At 39.8% G+C, this 17,322-nt stretch overlaps 2 protein-coding genes across 6 annotated transcripts in view; one reads left to right on the forward strand and one right to left on the reverse strand.

The window, feature by feature from the left end:
* Positions 1 to 5,449, forward strand: part of LOC126377812 (titin homolog) — a 31,418-nt gene extending 25,969 nt beyond the window's left edge. Inside the window, exons 16-21 of the mRNA XM_050025681.1 lie at positions 138 to 264; positions 1,758 to 1,939; positions 2,581 to 2,644; positions 3,107 to 3,206; positions 4,139 to 4,280; positions 5,240 to 5,449. Of these exons, the coding sequence (XP_049881638.1) occupies positions 138 to 264; positions 1,758 to 1,939; positions 2,581 to 2,644; positions 3,107 to 3,206; positions 4,139 to 4,280; positions 5,240 to 5,307 (683 nt within the window). The 3' untranslated portion in view covers positions 5,308 to 5,449. The remainder of the gene's footprint in view (positions 1 to 137; positions 265 to 1,757; positions 1,940 to 2,580; positions 2,645 to 3,106; positions 3,207 to 4,138; positions 4,281 to 5,239) is intronic.
* A 3,166-nt stretch (positions 5,450 to 8,615) lies between these two features.
* LOC126377823 (plasma membrane calcium-transporting ATPase 3) overlaps positions 8,616 to 17,322 on the reverse strand; it is a 226,659-nt gene continuing 217,952 nt past the window's right edge. For all 5 annotated transcript variants that reach the window (XM_050025741.1, XM_050025743.1, XM_050025742.1 and 2 more), the window contains 2 exons: positions 15,711 to 15,779; positions 8,616 to 11,024 (listed from right to left, as the gene is read on the reverse strand). In XM_050025741.1, the coding sequence (XP_049881698.1) occupies positions 10,806 to 11,024; positions 15,711 to 15,779 (288 nt within the window). In that variant the 3' untranslated portion in view covers positions 8,616 to 10,805. The remainder of the gene's footprint in view (positions 11,025 to 15,710; positions 15,780 to 17,322) is intronic.

Raw genomic sequence — 17,322 nt, forward strand, 5'->3', positions numbered from 1 at the left:
TTGTGAGAAGCTGCAGTAGTTTTAGCCGGATGAGACGTTCGTTATGTAAAAAAATGATGATTCAAAGTGTAATGTTACCTACTGATCAAAAAGATACAAATATGTTTGAATTTGATTGTTGTTGTTATGTTCCCCAGGCCTGAAGCCCGGCGAGGTGAATATCGTGCTCACGGGCGCCGACACCGAGTGCGGGGAGCCCGAGACAGCGCCCCCGCCCGTCTACCAGATACAGAGCCTCGCCAACAGGACTGACTCATCCATCGAGTGAGTACACTCCGAATATTTTATTTATGTTATTATTTTTCTCTTTCGAGGTCTACCACGACGCCTGTACCCGTCATGAGGCATCCAATGCGTGACGATCCGTGCCCACCGCTCAGGTTGCATGCGACAAACATGTCCATCCCATTTGGGTCTGGCGGCTTTTCTTCATAGGTCGCTGGTTCAAATCTGGCTCGAAGGATCATGTACAACTTCTGTTGGGCTGAAGGGCTGGTGCGTGATGGAAGCACAATGAAAGAAAACCTATAAGTAAATCAATATGGCGAATTATTATCAAAAAATTATGACAGCTACAAAAAAAGGAAGTTGGTTCTCAAATTGACAGCCAAAAATACGTTGGTAATGTTGGTGTTTCCAACAATCAGCGATTCTCGTTTTTGAACGCAGTGTTGTGTTTCGGACTCGATCAATTCGTTTGACACTTAACACACTACTAGAGATGGCGTGACGACATGGACGCTTGCCGGAGGGACTGGCCGGAGTACGCACAGGACCGCGAAGAATGGACAGAGGAAGGGGAGGCTTAGCCCAGCAGTGGGGTCTTGTAGGCTAGATTACATTAGATTTTATTATTTTTTGGAACACCAACAGCTTATATAGTATATCAAGTTACTAAAACTAATAAATATATTGCCAATTAAAGGTGATCGCAAATACATATCAAAGAGAGAAAGACTCATACAATTTCGACTTTGGAAATAGGAAAGTAACAAGACATAGTTATCTTTATATAAAATGGAATAAGTTCTTAGAAAGACTTCAAGTAACAACTACTTAACATTTCAGAACAATAAGAACTTATATACTATAGATCTCGTATAACATATAATATTACAATAGACAACCTATCTCTGTAAAAACTATGGTACTATGAGTCGTGTCAGATTCGCGGGGTCCAACGGACGAGGAAAATTAAGGAGCGACTGAAAAACAGCGTCTATTTCTCTGGAAATAGACACAATGCTGAGTTCGTGACCTTTACACTGTTGTGCCACATTGTATGTCGAGTATATCTACTTATTTTTAAGGTAGTTTCCAACTAGTCAAATCCGTTACTTTTTACTAAACGTCAAAACACGAAATTACCATGGAATTTGTACGAAAAAACACTGTGACGCCAGCTTAACATACATAACATAAACAGACTATATTGGTCCCACTGCTGGCCACAGGCCTCTCAATCAACCGGAGAGGGTATGGAGCGTACTTCACCACGCTGCTCCACTGCGGGTTGGTCGAGGTTATGTTACGGCTAATAGCCCCGGCTATTATATTACCAACGGCTTAACGTGCCCTCCGAAGCACAGAATCATGTTACTTTTTCAGACAATCCTGTGAGTCAAGCCTGCAAAGTCCTTACCAAACAAAGGGCAGTCTTGCAAGGTGATTTTGACATTGTCGCCATCGGGAATCAAACCCGGATCGTAAGCCGCGTGTGGAAACAAGCTTATTCACTTATATGTATGCATCTACAGATACGACGAAGCGTACATGGACATGTACGGGGCGTCAGACAGGTTACAGTACGGGGACTGCTTCGCCGCGCCCCACCCGCAGCCACCGCAACAACAGTCCCAACAACAACAGGAGTCGCAACAACAGGAGACCCGCGGGCGATCCCTCGACGATCGCATCAACCAGGCCTTGAGGGATACCGGTATGTTATTATCTTATCTATATCAACGGCCTCCGTGGTCCAGTGGTTGAGCGTTGGGCTCACGATCCGGAGGGCCCGGCTTCGAATCCCGGTGGGGACATATCACAAAAATCGCTACAGGCTGATCGCCTGATTGTCCGAAAGTAAGACGATCCGTGCTTCGGAAGGCACGTTAAGCCGTTGTTCCCGGTTACTACTTACTGATGTAAGTAAGTAATCGTTACATGAGTCTTTTTAGGGGCTTTTGGCGGTTTAATAGTAACCCTGACACCAGGGTTGATGAGGTTGGTAATCCACCTCACAACCCACACGATAAGAAGATGGCTCTGATTCGTGCAAACACCTCCTAATTTTATTTTAAGTTATACCTGTCAATTTCATATCTGCTGAAAAGGAAGGCCAATGTAAAATTTTGAGAGGTTAGTTTATTGTCTAAAATTGACACGTGCTCCATAAGTTTTATGCCTGTCGATTACACGTCATTTTCGATGGATAATAAAATTACAGGTATAACTTAAAATAAAATTAGGTGTCTGCAGGAATCAGGCCCATTACCTAATACTGTCTCTTTGTTTAGAGATAAGCTCCTTGTCTCTGTTTAATTGTGTACAAATAAATAAATTGTTGTTTATATGTTACAGTCCTTGGAGATGTGGCTAAGGATGACACTGAAAAGGATACGCCTGAAAAAGGAATTTTAGTCATGTAAGTAGTTGGTTTGCTTCAAATCGTCCTTAAACCGACCCTTGGCTATATTCCATAACACTTTGTCTTTTTTCCCTTACTCTTACTAGAAAGAAACATTAATTACTTCCGGACACCACAGACACAGACAGACAGGTACATTACATTCAACACAGGATAGAAACCACACGGAAATCAATATACAGAAAAAAAATCCAAAACAAACCAAAATCATAAAAATAATAATATTAAAAGTAAGTATCCTAAATGCAACGCACTGACGGCCCTATCATCTGCAGTGGAGTCCGGAATAAAAGGACCTCGCTCAGCATAAGTCGCAGCGTGAGCCACGACGGTGGTATTCTGCGGGCCCTGCCGAGTGAGGCCACGGACATCGCATCTATAAGTAGGGATATAGGTACATAGATACATACTACTTAAACTTACATATAATTCTTATTTTACCTTTTCGTTATATTACAGGAAATCGTTGAGCGACACGCGTGCAGCCAAACGCGTCAGTTTCGCTGACGGATACAAGCCCGGGCAGGACTCCGACGTCGAGGAACCGCCCGTTAAGAAGGTACGTTTAAAGAAGAAGAATAAAATAAATAAATTTCTTTATTTTTACCCACTTTAGGACTCTGTCGCACTAACATATTTGACATTTAGTGAGACTTACAGTTCAATTTGTCAAAACAGTTAATGTGATATGGTACCAAACATATTGATGCTCGTGACCATACCTAGACAAACTACAAAAAAAGAGCGCCGCGGGTGAGCATTGGTTCTAAATCTTCAACTGTAAATAGATGACGTGGCATGCGCAATGCGATTATCACGTTCAGGGGGGTTAAAATGGCCATAGCAAAGCAATTCATCTAAGAAAGCCATATTGCAATTTGACATTTGCGCATATAAAAGTAAGTGCGCAGTGCAAACAAAAATATTGCTTAGATGAATTGCTTCAATGTGGCCACTAACCCCCCTGTTCCACTTTGTATGGAAATAGGTGCCATCTAGTGACAGAACTGTCGTATTATTATAATTTACTACTTTGGTTTATTAATACTTTAAAATATAAATAGATGGCGTTGCATGTGGTTCTGCCCCACTTTGTAAAGAAAGTGCTGCTATCTAGTGACGGAATTGTAAAAAGATCGCGATTGTGTTCGCGGAAAAATGTTATTAGTTGTAGGAGCCCGTAACGTGGCTGTATGTATTAAAAAAAAAAAAAAAAAAAAACAAGAATAGAACAATTTAAAAAAATTACTATTGCGCGCCACCCGCCATTATTGTATTATTCGAATTTTCAATTTGAAAATTGTAGACACATTTTTTCGCGCTTACTCAGAGAAGACGAACGCAGCGTGGAAAAGAGAAACCACTCATTATATGACAGACTAAAAAGTATTTTTTTTACAATTATTTACGGTTTTATTTATGGGAAAAGATTTTGTGTATTAAAATCTTCCTCTGTGTGTAAATAATGTACTATTTGTGTACATTAAACAGGCGCGGGCGCCGCGGCGCGTGGGGTGCGCGTGGCCGTGCGCGGCGGGGCACCCCGACCACGTGCCGCTGTGGGACGCGCTGCCGCCGCCGCCGCCGCCGCCCGGCTCGCCGCCGCGCCCGCCGCAGAGGCGCGCTGTACGAGGTTAGCTTGGTTTTGTTTACAGCCTATATACGTCCCACTGCTGGGCACAGGCCTCCGATCAATCAACCGGAGGTATGGAGTATACTTCACCACGCTGCTCCACTGCGAGTGTTTTACGGCTAATAGTCGGGGTCAAGGATTAACGTGCCCTCCGAAACACGGTGTCATCTTACCTTTTCGGACAATCAGGTGATTTATTATTAATCTACAATTTCCTTACCAAAGGACAGTCTCACAAAGTGATGTCGACAATCTCCCTGTATCGAGAATTGAACCTGGACCTCCAGATCGTGAGCCTAACGCTTAAATCACTAGACTATCCATAGTGTATAGTGTACATATATAGTGTGTGTGTATATAGTGTATAGTATATAAGTACCGTAGATAAAGCGCGTCATACAAAAATACGACGGAAACTCGTACTACGAAGTGTCGATATCTCTGCTCTAACTTGTCCTAGTTTTGAGCGCTCATGTTCAATCTACTGTACTTATTATATCGATGTTTGTATATAAGAAGGTTATCTTCTAATTATTTGTGGCTCTGCCCACCCCATTAGGGATTACGGGCGTGAATTCATGTATGTATGTTGTTGTTTTTTATACCTTATTAAATATAGCTTGATGAGTATGACCGCAACACAAACGTAAATAGTAATACAGTTTAGTCACTAACGCCCTGTTTATGATCGAAGCTAGTAGCAGTACCGCTACAAACAATTACTGATACGTTGTGTTACGTTGTAACAGTACAAGCTTCGATCATATACAGGTGTACAGTCATGAGCAATATAATGTACCCACTTTAGGACTCTGTCGCACTAACATATTTGACATTTAGTTAAGACTTACAGTTCAATTTGTCAAAAAAGTTAATGTGACATGGTACCAAAGTGTATACATATTAATGCTCGTGACCGTACAGTGTGTAATGTACATTTACCCACCATTTTGTTCCAGATCTAAGCATGGCGATACCAAACTTCAGGCCGCCGGAGCCACCGCCTGGAATACTCAACTTCGCCTAGTGATCATCGCTAGTTCGTCATCATCATCAACTTATCATGTCATCGCCTCTGTCACCAAACAGCGAGGTGACCAAGTGATCACGTTATGTTGCAACTTAGCAATACTTTTATATATTGACATTGAATATATTGTAACTGAATATTCTATTGTTTGATTTATATACGGTGATTCAGAAGCCATACCCCGCACGCTTTAGGGCGCCCGCCCACGTCAGACTTTTTGTAGGACAGATAATCAGCACGATTTTTCCTCCGATTCTCTCTATTTATTATTTAAGAGCTGCGCTCTTGTCGGTGGAGTAATCGCCTTCATTACTCCATAGATAGGGCGTGTAGAACGGTGGTTGCCCCAATCGCCTTCCGTTTAGCAGCACACCGACCAGTTTCTCAATCGGTGATATTTTAGATCCCTACCAGAATCCATTTCCTCGGCCTCCAACCAGTACTGATACCGCTGCTGCCCGGCATCAGGGGTGCGCTTTTGAAGTAGCGGCGCCTACTCGTCACAAGAAGTGCGGTTTCCTCCGATTATTATGCCCGATTTTGTGACCGACTCATTTCCGAACGTTTCATTTTTTCACCGACAATCGGATCGGTCGGGATGCACCGATTTTAAATCTGACCAACTTTTTGTAGGACGTGGGAGTTGCAATATTGCGAGCAGTGCGTTCTATTTTCCTCCTACAAAAAGTCGGTCGCCGATTGTCTGACGTGGGCGGGCAGCCTTATACAAAACACTATTACACGCACATGTTACACTCCATATAAAAACCTCATTGTTATCGTGTTCTTACTTTTTAATCTATGAAAGAGGGGCTCATTAGCCACCAGAAACTCCCCTATGTATGTCCTGCGTTTATTCAAAGTTTAGGATTTACGACCCATTTCGTACTAAGCAGTTTTTAAAAAAAACAAAATTCAAAATATCTCGAAAACGGAACGTTTTTCGGGAAAAATAATGAAATTTTGCCCCCCTTTTTAAACAACAGGTTGAATATTTTTTAAGAATAATTGTACGTATTTACAAAATCATTAGTAGGGGTTGAATGTTTTCAAGAATAATTGGACGGGTTTACAAAATTATTAGCAATCAGTTTAAATCAATAAAAAAAAAACAAAAATCAAAATATCTCGAAAACGGGACGTTTTACGGCAAAAATAATAAAATTTTGCCCCCCTTTTTAGATAACCCCATGCTTTTTTTTTCTATCACAGATTGAATATGTTTTTTCAGGAATTTCAGGAACTTTGTACTAGAATCCAAAATTCTGTGGGCTCGCTTGACGAATGAAATGTACGTGTGAACAATCTAAGTATTTTAAATTGGAAGCCCATCCCTATTACACTACAACAGATTAAACGTGAAACTTTCAGGAATTTCAGGAACAATGCTGGGTATTACTTTTACATTAGCTAGGCCGTTCCCTCCCCGCCTGCCTTTTAGATACCTCTATGCGTTTTTTACTACAAAAGGCTGAATGTTTTCAAGAATAATTTGTACGGGTTTACAAAATTATTAGCAAGCAGTTTAAATCAATAAAAAAAACGTAAATTCAAAATATCTCGAAAACGGGACGTTTTACGGCAAAAATAATGAAATTTTGCCCCCCTTTTTATATAACCCCATGCTTTTTTTACTACAACAGATTGAATATGTTTTTTCAGGAATTTCAGGAACTTTGTACTGGAATCCAAAATTCCGTGGGCTCGCTTGACAAATGAAATGTATGTGTGCACGATCGTATTTTAAATTGGAAACCCATCCCTGTTTCACTACAACAGATTAAATATGAAACTTTCAGGAATTTCGGGGACAAGGCTGGGTATTATTTTCACATCAGGTAGAGGGTTCCATCCCGCCTTTTACATACCCCTGAGCGTTTTTTTAGTACAAAAGGTTGAATATTTTTCAAGAATAATTGTACGAGTTTACAAAATTATTTGCAAGCAGTTTAAAACAATTAAAAAAAAACTTAAATTCAAAATATCTCGAAAACGGGACGTTTTACGGCAAAAATATTGAAATTTTGCCCCCCTTTTTAGATAACCCCCTGCGTTTTTTTATTACAACAGATTGAATATGTTTTTTCAGGAATTTCAGGAACTTTGTACTGGAATCCAAAATTCCGTGGGCTCGTTTGACAAATGAAATGAATGTGTGCACAATCTAAGTATTTTAAATTGGAACTCCATCTCTGTTTCACTACAACAGATTAAATATGAAAGTTTCAGGAATTTCGGGGACAACGCTGGGTATTATTTTCACATCAGGTAGAGGGTTCCATCCCGCCTTTTACATACCCCTGAGCGTTTTTTTAGTACAAAAGGTTGAATATTTTCAAGAATAATTGGATGGGTTTACAGAATTACTAGAAAGCAGTTTAAATAAAAAAAAACACTTAAATTCAAAATATCTCGAAAACGGGACGTTTTACGGCAAAAATAATGAAATTTTGCCCCCCTTTTTAGATAACCCCCTGCGTTTTTTTATTACAACAGATCGAATATGTTTTTTCAGGAATTTCAGGAACTTTGTACTGGAATCCAAAATTCCGTGGGCTCGCTTGACAAATGAAATGAATGTGTGCACAATCTAAGTATTTTAAATTGGAACCCCATCCCTATTTCACTACAACAGATTAAATATGAAAGTTTCAGGAATTTCAGGGACAACGCTGGGTATCATTTTCACATTAGCTAGAGGGTTCCCCCCTAATTCCCCCCCCCCACTTTTTAGACACTTCTATGCGTTTTTTACTACAACAGGTTGAATATTTTTTAAGAATAATTATTTTACTGCAACAGATAAAACATGAAACTTTCAGGAATTTCAGGAACAACGCTGGGTATCACTTCGACATTAGCTAGGGGTTTCCCCCGCCTTTTAAGATTCCCCTAAGCGTTTTTTTACTACCACAGATTGAATATGTTTTTTCAGGAATTTCAGAAACTTTCTACTGGAATCGAAACAACGGACAACGGACCCTCTAGTGGGACGTACTTATCAGGTTAGCTCAATGAGGGACGTTCCAATCGACGTTCCCCAAACACACGATAGATGGCGTTAGTCACTTTTAACGTGATAGTTACCTAATTATTAGGTACATAATTATATAGTTGCCTATACATATTGCTTCTCTTTATTTTGATCAGAATAATAATGGGAGGTAGCTGTAATTGTAGCTTCATTTTTATCCAATTAGAAGTTTAAACGAAGAAAATACATCGCCATCTATCGTGTTTTTGGGGAACGCCGATTGGAAAGCCCCTCATCGGGTGTAAGTAGGTAAATTAAAATGAAACTACAGTTTTAAAAACAATAAAATAGATTTTCATTTATTGTGAGACGAAAAATACAACAATGGGACTTATTACCTAAAATGGTTAGTGGCAGACTGTCGTGTCAAAACAATGTTGTAGGGGTGGGTCGGCGCGCCGCGGCCGGCGCAGGCTTCGGCCACTTTATACCACATTCGACTTAATTCGGCCACTTTTGACGCCACTTTCGGCCTAGTTCAACCACTTTCGGCATAAGTTTGGACCACTTTCTGTTTAGTTTGAACACATTCGGCTCCGTCCGACCGACGCCGGGCGCGTCACCCCCACCCGCACCCACACTCCTAATTTATGTCTTTCATTGGGAAACTCGTGGTATAACGAATATCAACGAAAATAGCAATATAATACACAAAACGATACCATGACCTCTCTATTCACTGAAATCATAACTAATTTTTATTTAAACATGTGAAGTTTCAATAGTTTTCATTTTTTAACTAAGTTTTTTAAAAAGGCTTTATTGATTCGAAGCTAATACTTAATTACTTACAAGATTGTTTAATAGTTTAATAGTTGTCGCGCCACCCGTCCGGTCCGGTCTGTTTGTCTGTCGCCAGTCGGCAGCGACTCGTCGACGCGGCGTCGGCCGGCGGCGGCCTGCGTGGAACGGAACGCGCTACGAACGAATCTCACAAATAATAACAACTCTCAAATACCGCTACTATGAAACGTTCTATACAAAATTGAACATTGCCGATTCACTAAGTCGTTTGGATCTCATTTATTTATTACTAAAACAAGTGGGCGGCGAGCGGGCGGCCGCTCAGTGCGACTCGCGATATCAACTCCTCACTAAGTACATGTCTTACGTTATAACTTGAAAATGCCACTGCTGCGAATCTACGTCGCCTAGCTCTGTACGCGCGCGACCGCAGTCATGCACGTAAACCGCAGCGGGCTGCGGTGAACCGCAGCGGGCCGCGGTCGACCGCAGCGGGCCGCGTCGCGCGCGCCTCCTATTGCTCATAGAGAAAAAATTCCAAAATCAATTCGTTACACCGTAGACTATATTTTGTTTAATAAACTTGAAGTATTTATCAATAATCAATAAGTACATTATAATAATTGAATAATTAGTATTTTGTTTTCATAAGAGACTAGCATTACAAATAAATACCTTCAGCTATACAATTTTAATGTTTATTTTCTATTTTAAACATTTTGAAGATGTTTAAAGTGGACTACGTCGGTTTTTACACAAGAATACAGTTTACGGTTCTTGTATAGAAACTTTAAGTTGATGCGTCTACGCTTCGAGATATGACTTAAATGTATACTTAGATTTAGGGGAAAAAGGTCGTAAAAACAAAAAAGAAAAGTTATTGAAATTTATAACAAACACCTTAACTAATAGTTGAATAATTTAGTCCAAGTAGAGTGGGGGCGGGCCCGCGCGCGCCGGATAATATCACAGTCGCACGCGGCGACGGCGGCCGCGGCGGCACGCGGCACGTGTCGCGCGGCACGCGACACACGTCACGCGGCACGCGACACACGTCACGCGGCACGCGACACGTCCAGGCGCCGCCGCGGCGGCCGGCGTGCGACACGGCGCGCTACAAATGAAACAACTTTATACAAAAGGATGAGAGCGGCGCGCGCGAGCCCCCGCCCCACGATGTCTTTGACAAAAGCAATATAAAACATTTCATTCCGTGTAAGAGATGACACGATGGTATGCGAAAATTTTGTTTTATTTTCAAAAAACACACGTCCATTCGCTCGTCCTTGCGCTTAAATCTAAAATTAATAATTAGACAATATTTTTATTTGTTCAACAGACGCGCGCGGTCCGTCGTGACACGCGCGCGTATAATAATAAAATATTTTCAAAACAATCGAATAATTAAACACACTAGTTAACAATATAACTTATGCTCAATACACTGGTGACGGCGTGACTAGTGCGCTAGCACCGATCGTCTCTATACAACAGGTTAGTCTCTCCTCGACCATACTCGAAATCAAATACGAAACTTGATCATCCTCGTTATTCGGTTTAAAAATATGATTTTATACACAATCGTTTTAGCTAGATTATAATATAATTAGAGCGATGGCAGCGAAACGGTTGGAGGTGGTCCGGGCTCGCGTCACTTCGCGGCGGTAATACTGATATTACGCTAAATTATTGCATGCGAGGCGGACTCGAGGCGGCGTTAGACGGCCGTCTCGGTGTGCGAGTGCGAGGAGAGTCGCTCGACGTCGATGTCGTGCGGCTGCAGCGCGTCGCGGCCCGCGTCGGCGTAGTCGATGCTGGACGAGTGCGAGAACCGCTTGGAGAGCGCCGTCTGCTTGCGCAGCGCCTCGGCCAGCGCCGCGTCCGCCAGCGAGCCGCGCGAGTCCAGCCCCTGCCGGAACGCGTTCACCACGCGGATCTGCCAACCCGCCACCACACGTTACACACGCTCCACGCCGCGAGGCGACGCATTCGTGGCGCTCTGACTGGCGACACCTAACTTGGAAGATGACTATTGCAAGACGATGTCCCGTAGTGGGATCATAATTTACTACCATGAGAATCAGTATAAGAATAAGGAAACTTTACGAGAAATTTTAAGATACCAGGAGTCTCTCTTAAACTGGGAAGCTATTTTGAACATTATCATTTAAAATTGAAATTTAAAAGCTCAGTTAAACAGACAGTTACTAATGGGATATTAATTTCATTGAAATAAATATATATAATAGATAGGCTTGAGATATAAAGTACATTTTTAGTCAGAGCGCCACAAATACAACATTAAGAAGACGACACCCTCTGGTAGTGACGAGTGCACGGTTTAATGTGACCAGAGGGTGTGTCCGTAATATTCATAATGTACAACTTCAAAATGAACATAAATATAAGCACACCGAGCCATAAAAAAGAGGCGAAAGCGTAAATTCAAAAGTTCAGTCACAGATCTCTCTGTTGGTTTCGGCCAGGGGAATACAATGTGTTAGGAATACTTTGTATAGTATTCTAAACACATAAAAAAATCGATTCCTGATAATTTTACGTCAGGTTGATAAGATTTTACAGAACTTTTTATGTGAAATTATTCGAATAAAAAGTATTTTTTAATAAGGTGAAATTACTGATTCATAAAATTATTAGAAATCGATTTTTACCTCCCGCTACAATCGAACTTTATACAATAATCCTTCGAACATTCGAATTCGGTTATGACGATAATTGGTACATTACTTCATAACCGAATTATGTACACTATATTCCGATAAGTAAGTCGAAGGAACTACACAAATCAAAATGGCGATTTGATATACCCGACCATCAGGGGGGTTAAATAGGCCACATCGAAGCCGCTCATCTAAAAAAGCAATATTGCCATTTGAGATTTGTTTGCATTGCGCACTTAATTCTGTACGCGCAAATGTCAAATTGCAATATTGCTTTTCTGAATGTGCTTCGATGTGGCATTTTAAACCCCCCTAATCTGCCAATCACGAAGTGGGTATATCAAATAATCATAAATCATTCGTACGGTGAACATTCGACAACTTTTTGGAACATAATCTACACGAATAGTTACAAAGGCAGAGATGACTTTTGAATTCGATTGTAGAGGAGTACACATAATCCTGGACAAGTGAGGGCGCGCGAATCGCGACAGGCCATGCAGTGTTGTGAGTAACACACTGGCGGTCTTACCACGAAAAATAAAGCAGTATGTGGCTGCGTTTCCATTGACGCGGAGCTGGGCGGAGAGGAGCGGAGATGTGCGGATTTGACCAATCACAGCGTTCGAGAGCGAAAAACGAAGACGCTCTGTCACTCTCTCCCTCACGGTGATTGGTCGATTACTGCACATTTCCGCTCTTCTCCGCACAGCTCCGCGTCAATGGAAACGCAGCCTTAGACACGTGGTTAAGAATCTAAAAGCCAAGCAAAATCTGTATTGGGTTACACTAAAACGTCGAAGAGAGGAGACTCCGTGACACCCCGGACACTTCATACAAAACACCTCGTTTTACACAGACACTACATTGATATTATCGTTCACGCGCATCTGTGTATGTGACGTCTGAAGCCCACGTATTGGACTAAAGTAAAACCGATGCTGGAGAGCGAAGAGTTGCCGTTCTATACGTAGTATTATTCTTTAGGAATCGACCAATCACCGCGAAGGAAAAAAGCGACAGCGCGTCTTCTCTCTCTTTCGCACGTTGCGATTGTTCGATTTCGTAAGTCTCCTCTTTTCTTCGCTTAGGTGTGAACTTTGCTTAGCTGTCAAATTCATAAACACGTATTCAACGCTTGTTCATTTTTCAGTGGTAAGCCTGTACCTCTGAATACAGTCGTTTTGTAGTTAGTGCCAATCGTGTAGTGTGAGGGACTTAGGATTCGGCTCACGAGGACCGGAAACCATTTACGAAGACAAAAAATACGCTTTTCATAAAATCGACTCTTTATACATAAATATTTCCTGGCAAAATCGAAATCAAATGCACTTTATTAAGCAAAAAGTGATATTCAAATACTAGTAAGTTCTCAATTTTGTAAAAAGCAATATTTTTCACATTCGCATTTGTTCCCGTAACATTTTTATACACACTAATAATTTTCATTTGAAAATATCTACAAATGAAACTCATTTGGCATTTTTCACTAATTACTAGAGATGATATTTTTAAATGTCAAATCAGTAACATTTATTATTAATATCCAAATGAAAATACCTGTATGTATCTAACTGGATATATTCGTGCTGTTATTGTAATTTCAAACATGAATTGGAAAATAGGCCTTATTAAGTACTATAATCATATGTCCTAGGATTTTTTCTAGGACATACTTTATAAATACTTAATGAAACAGACTGACACAGCTTTTGATAACGAACGAAATAACATCATAATTACCTGTTGTAATTAAATAACACTGCGGGTACTTGATAATTTTAAATATTAGATATTAAGGCGTTTTCACATTCACCGTTGTCGGCATCTGCAAACGCTCTAATATAATTTGAATTTCGAACTCGATTAAAAAGGCCGATATCAAAAGCCGCCTCTCACCACGTAAACAGCGTCACTCCAAGGCCAATCCTCCTCCAGTGTACTCTTACATGCTGTCTGTGACTGTCGACAACACTGTCTACGCGAAGCCCCGACCCTACACATTCACTATGCACAGGAAGCGACATCACTTCGGTGTATCCGAATAACACATGTTGAAGCGGACACGTATCCGAACCTCGACGCAAGCGCTAGTCGGTAATCGGATCTCTTTGCTGTCAATTTTTGAACTTGGAAGCGGTTGAATCAAACGAGATGCCTGTCGTCAAAAAATTAAAAACAAATAAAATGCATAGTCTGTGACCGATTGCTGGTAACTGTCCGATATTTTACAAGACACTTACTCGCAGATAGGCATTCAGACATTTTATAGGTATAACAGAACGAGTATTCTATACATACAAAGTACGACTGTGTGAGAGCATTCAATCCAACCGTTAACAAACAAAATTGACCAAACGATAACGAATTTTGGACCATTTTTTTAACCAATTATGCCTAAATCAGAGGACCAAATTAAGCACACTAGAGCCTAGTATTTATATAAAAATTCACTAAAAGCTGTATATTAAAAAATGACTTCTATTTTATGATTTTTGAAGCTTGACGAATCCCTGGCGTTTCATGGTTATATTTCTTTGACCCCACGAATAGTTGTGCAAATGTGAGGCAAAATATAAACGACACTACAATGCCATGGTATGATGCAAACATAATTTAAAAGCTACTCTATTTCTATGGAAATAATCTTTCAACTTTCACCAGAAATGATTCTACATAGAGAAATTGAAATCGTGAAAAAATATCTTTAATTATTTTCTTTAATCTTCTTCGTATGTAACCTTTGGATGCACTGAAAAATAATGCTTGGATTTCCAAGATTATATTTTCATAACATCGAAAAGTTCATGCGGGACCAAAATTTACTCAATATGATATAGGTACTTAAATAACAATAAAAAGTATTTAGTACCAAATATGCTGGTACAGATTGTACCAAATATTGATTTGATTTTGGTACAAATTTATAATTTCTGACAACTTCTTATCATAATATTGAATGAGTATATTTTTCCGATAACAATTTCGACTTGCACAAGACAGGACGCAAGAAGCCCGCTGTATACTTTTACGATATATTATATGTTCTACTTAATATACTTTTTGTCACAGAGCAGTTAAGTACTTATATATTTATATTAGTGGTACTATTTCATTCCCCATTTCAGATGGGATTCGTAAACGAATATATTTCAGAAAAAATATAGAACACTGCAACACTGTATTAAAACACGAAGACCACTGTAAAAATATGTAGGAAAATGATTTTTCAATTGCGAACCGATTTCAAATACAATATTTATAATATATATTTTATAAATTGTATTTATATTGAGTGGACTAAACACTGTTCTAAATATATAACAATATAATAAAATTGAGATTTTCTTGTTGAAAATAATAAAAAGAAAATTGAAATCGATTCCATTTCAGTTCTCTTGGATTCTAAAGAGAACTATTTGTTAGGAGACGAAGATAATCAAGGCAACTGTGACACTATCAACGAATATACACAGCGCATGCTTGGAATCATGCCGTGACGCATGCAGGTTACACTGACCGATCTATTTCCATCATCCTGGAACCTTACATCTATACATATATATAAAAATATATATGGAATATAAATAGGATATCATATATATATACGCGGAATATCATACAATATTTACAGTATATATAGGTAGTGAAACTAAATGGTCAGCGCACGGACACAAGACAGAGAGCGAGGAAGAAAGAGCGGTTTAGGAGCGACGAGCGGAGCTGTAGCGGGGAAAAAATATATATTAATAGGTATATAAATCACAATATATAAAGTATAATTTGTATAGCATGTCGCTGCTACGGGCCCGCCCGCCGCGTCCAACCCCCGCAAAGTTGTAAGGTAGAAGACAGTACAGTATTGGAACGTATAAAAAAACAAACAAAAACATAAAAAAGTGAAACAAAGACGTGAGTGAGCAGGCTCTGTGTAGTCTTACAGCTTGGTCGGTGGAAGTCTTGCTGTAGGGCACTGGTATCAAGCGCTCCTGCAACTCGCCACCTATGACCTTCCGTGTGCAATGGGGGTTTCATGGAAAAGAAAATAAAAACGAGGACATGAAGTAAAGAGTCACGACACGAAGGGCCTTCTGGCTTGCTTATAGACAGGTTCTATACATAAAGAATACTGCAGTGGTTGTCCTGTGCCATCCCATTTGGCCAGTTACATTAGGCATTACTGTCGGTTTTGTTCAAGGAAGGCTGAAATTTAGATTTACTTAGACAGTATTGCTCACATGTGAACTCGTTCTTTATTTGTAAAAATATAATTATAAAAGGAAGATATTTTAATGTTTAAATTATAACATAAGAGAATGGCACAGGATACATTAGCAAGTGAAAATAATATTTTCACAAACAAGAGTGTAACATCAGAAAGTACAGAAGTATCTGAGGGACTGTTCGAAGCTGTGCTCCGCGAAGCGATGAAGAGAGGAAGATATCAAATAAAATACAGTAGACAAATAAAATATAACGCAGGGTTCATCCTAGTACCTTAAAAAGCACATTCATGGGGTGTGCACTAACACTAGAATATTCTTAAAATACACTTTCCATCCAGGGCTCCGTATATCGTATCGTAAACGTCAAAAGAATAGAAGAACATAACTATAAAAAAATCAAATACAGTAACACATTGATCATAAACATCGAACATTTATCCTGGCATGTTCCGTGATAACATTCAAATAAACATTTTTGTAAAAACCTTTGTTTGTGAGCGTGTGTTTTTGTGTGTGTGTGAGTTCGCACTCGTGTCGTGTATGTGTGTGTGTATACATGCGAACTATATCTAGTGAAGCACATAGAATGATGTTCGACCGACGGAGTTGCTCACATACCAGATATATAATATCTATTATCTATCTACCTAAAGCTACAACTAACATTTAATACAAAAGCTCTAAGTACATGGTGATTTAGCAAATAAATATGACCTAAGGCTAAGATACGTTTAAATTCAGTTTTATTATTGGTGTTTTTATAATTTAGTCCCCGTTTCTTAGTGTTCTATTTACAAATAGCGTGGCACTAATATAAGCCGAGCTTTATAATTATATCTAATATAATACAACTATATATATAGTCAGTGCATACATAGTGGTGATATATTTATATATAGTTTTGCAAGATATAATACAGAATGTATGCAGTGACGGGTAGTTCAGTACATGCTAGTGGCGCTACCTACAGTAGCGTGAAGCGAAGCGATCTAACATCGAACTAGACCGTACGACATTTAGGCCTCGGGCCACACATCTGGCCAATATTGGGCCAACATCGACACACATCACGGCCAGTTACCTTATCATTGCAGCTCCGCAACGTAGCAGTTGGGTGAAATGAAAGTTACTTTGGAGTATAGATACTTTATTACTAAAGTTTAATAAGAGACAAGAAGCGTTAGAAGTAACGAATTAATAGATAGATACCAGTTTGTACCAAGTAGGTAGAGCAGGAAATCATGCTTTTCTATTGGTAAGTTTTAGAGTGATATTTCACTATATATTCGCCGTGTACGAAACCACTATAAGCGTAATTATTTTTAAG

This window comes from Pectinophora gossypiella, chromosome 24 (assembly GCF_024362695.1).
Source record: "Pectinophora gossypiella chromosome 24, ilPecGoss1.1, whole genome shotgun sequence".
In the NCBI taxonomy this organism is placed as follows: domain Eukaryota; kingdom Metazoa; phylum Arthropoda; class Insecta; order Lepidoptera; family Gelechiidae; genus Pectinophora; species Pectinophora gossypiella.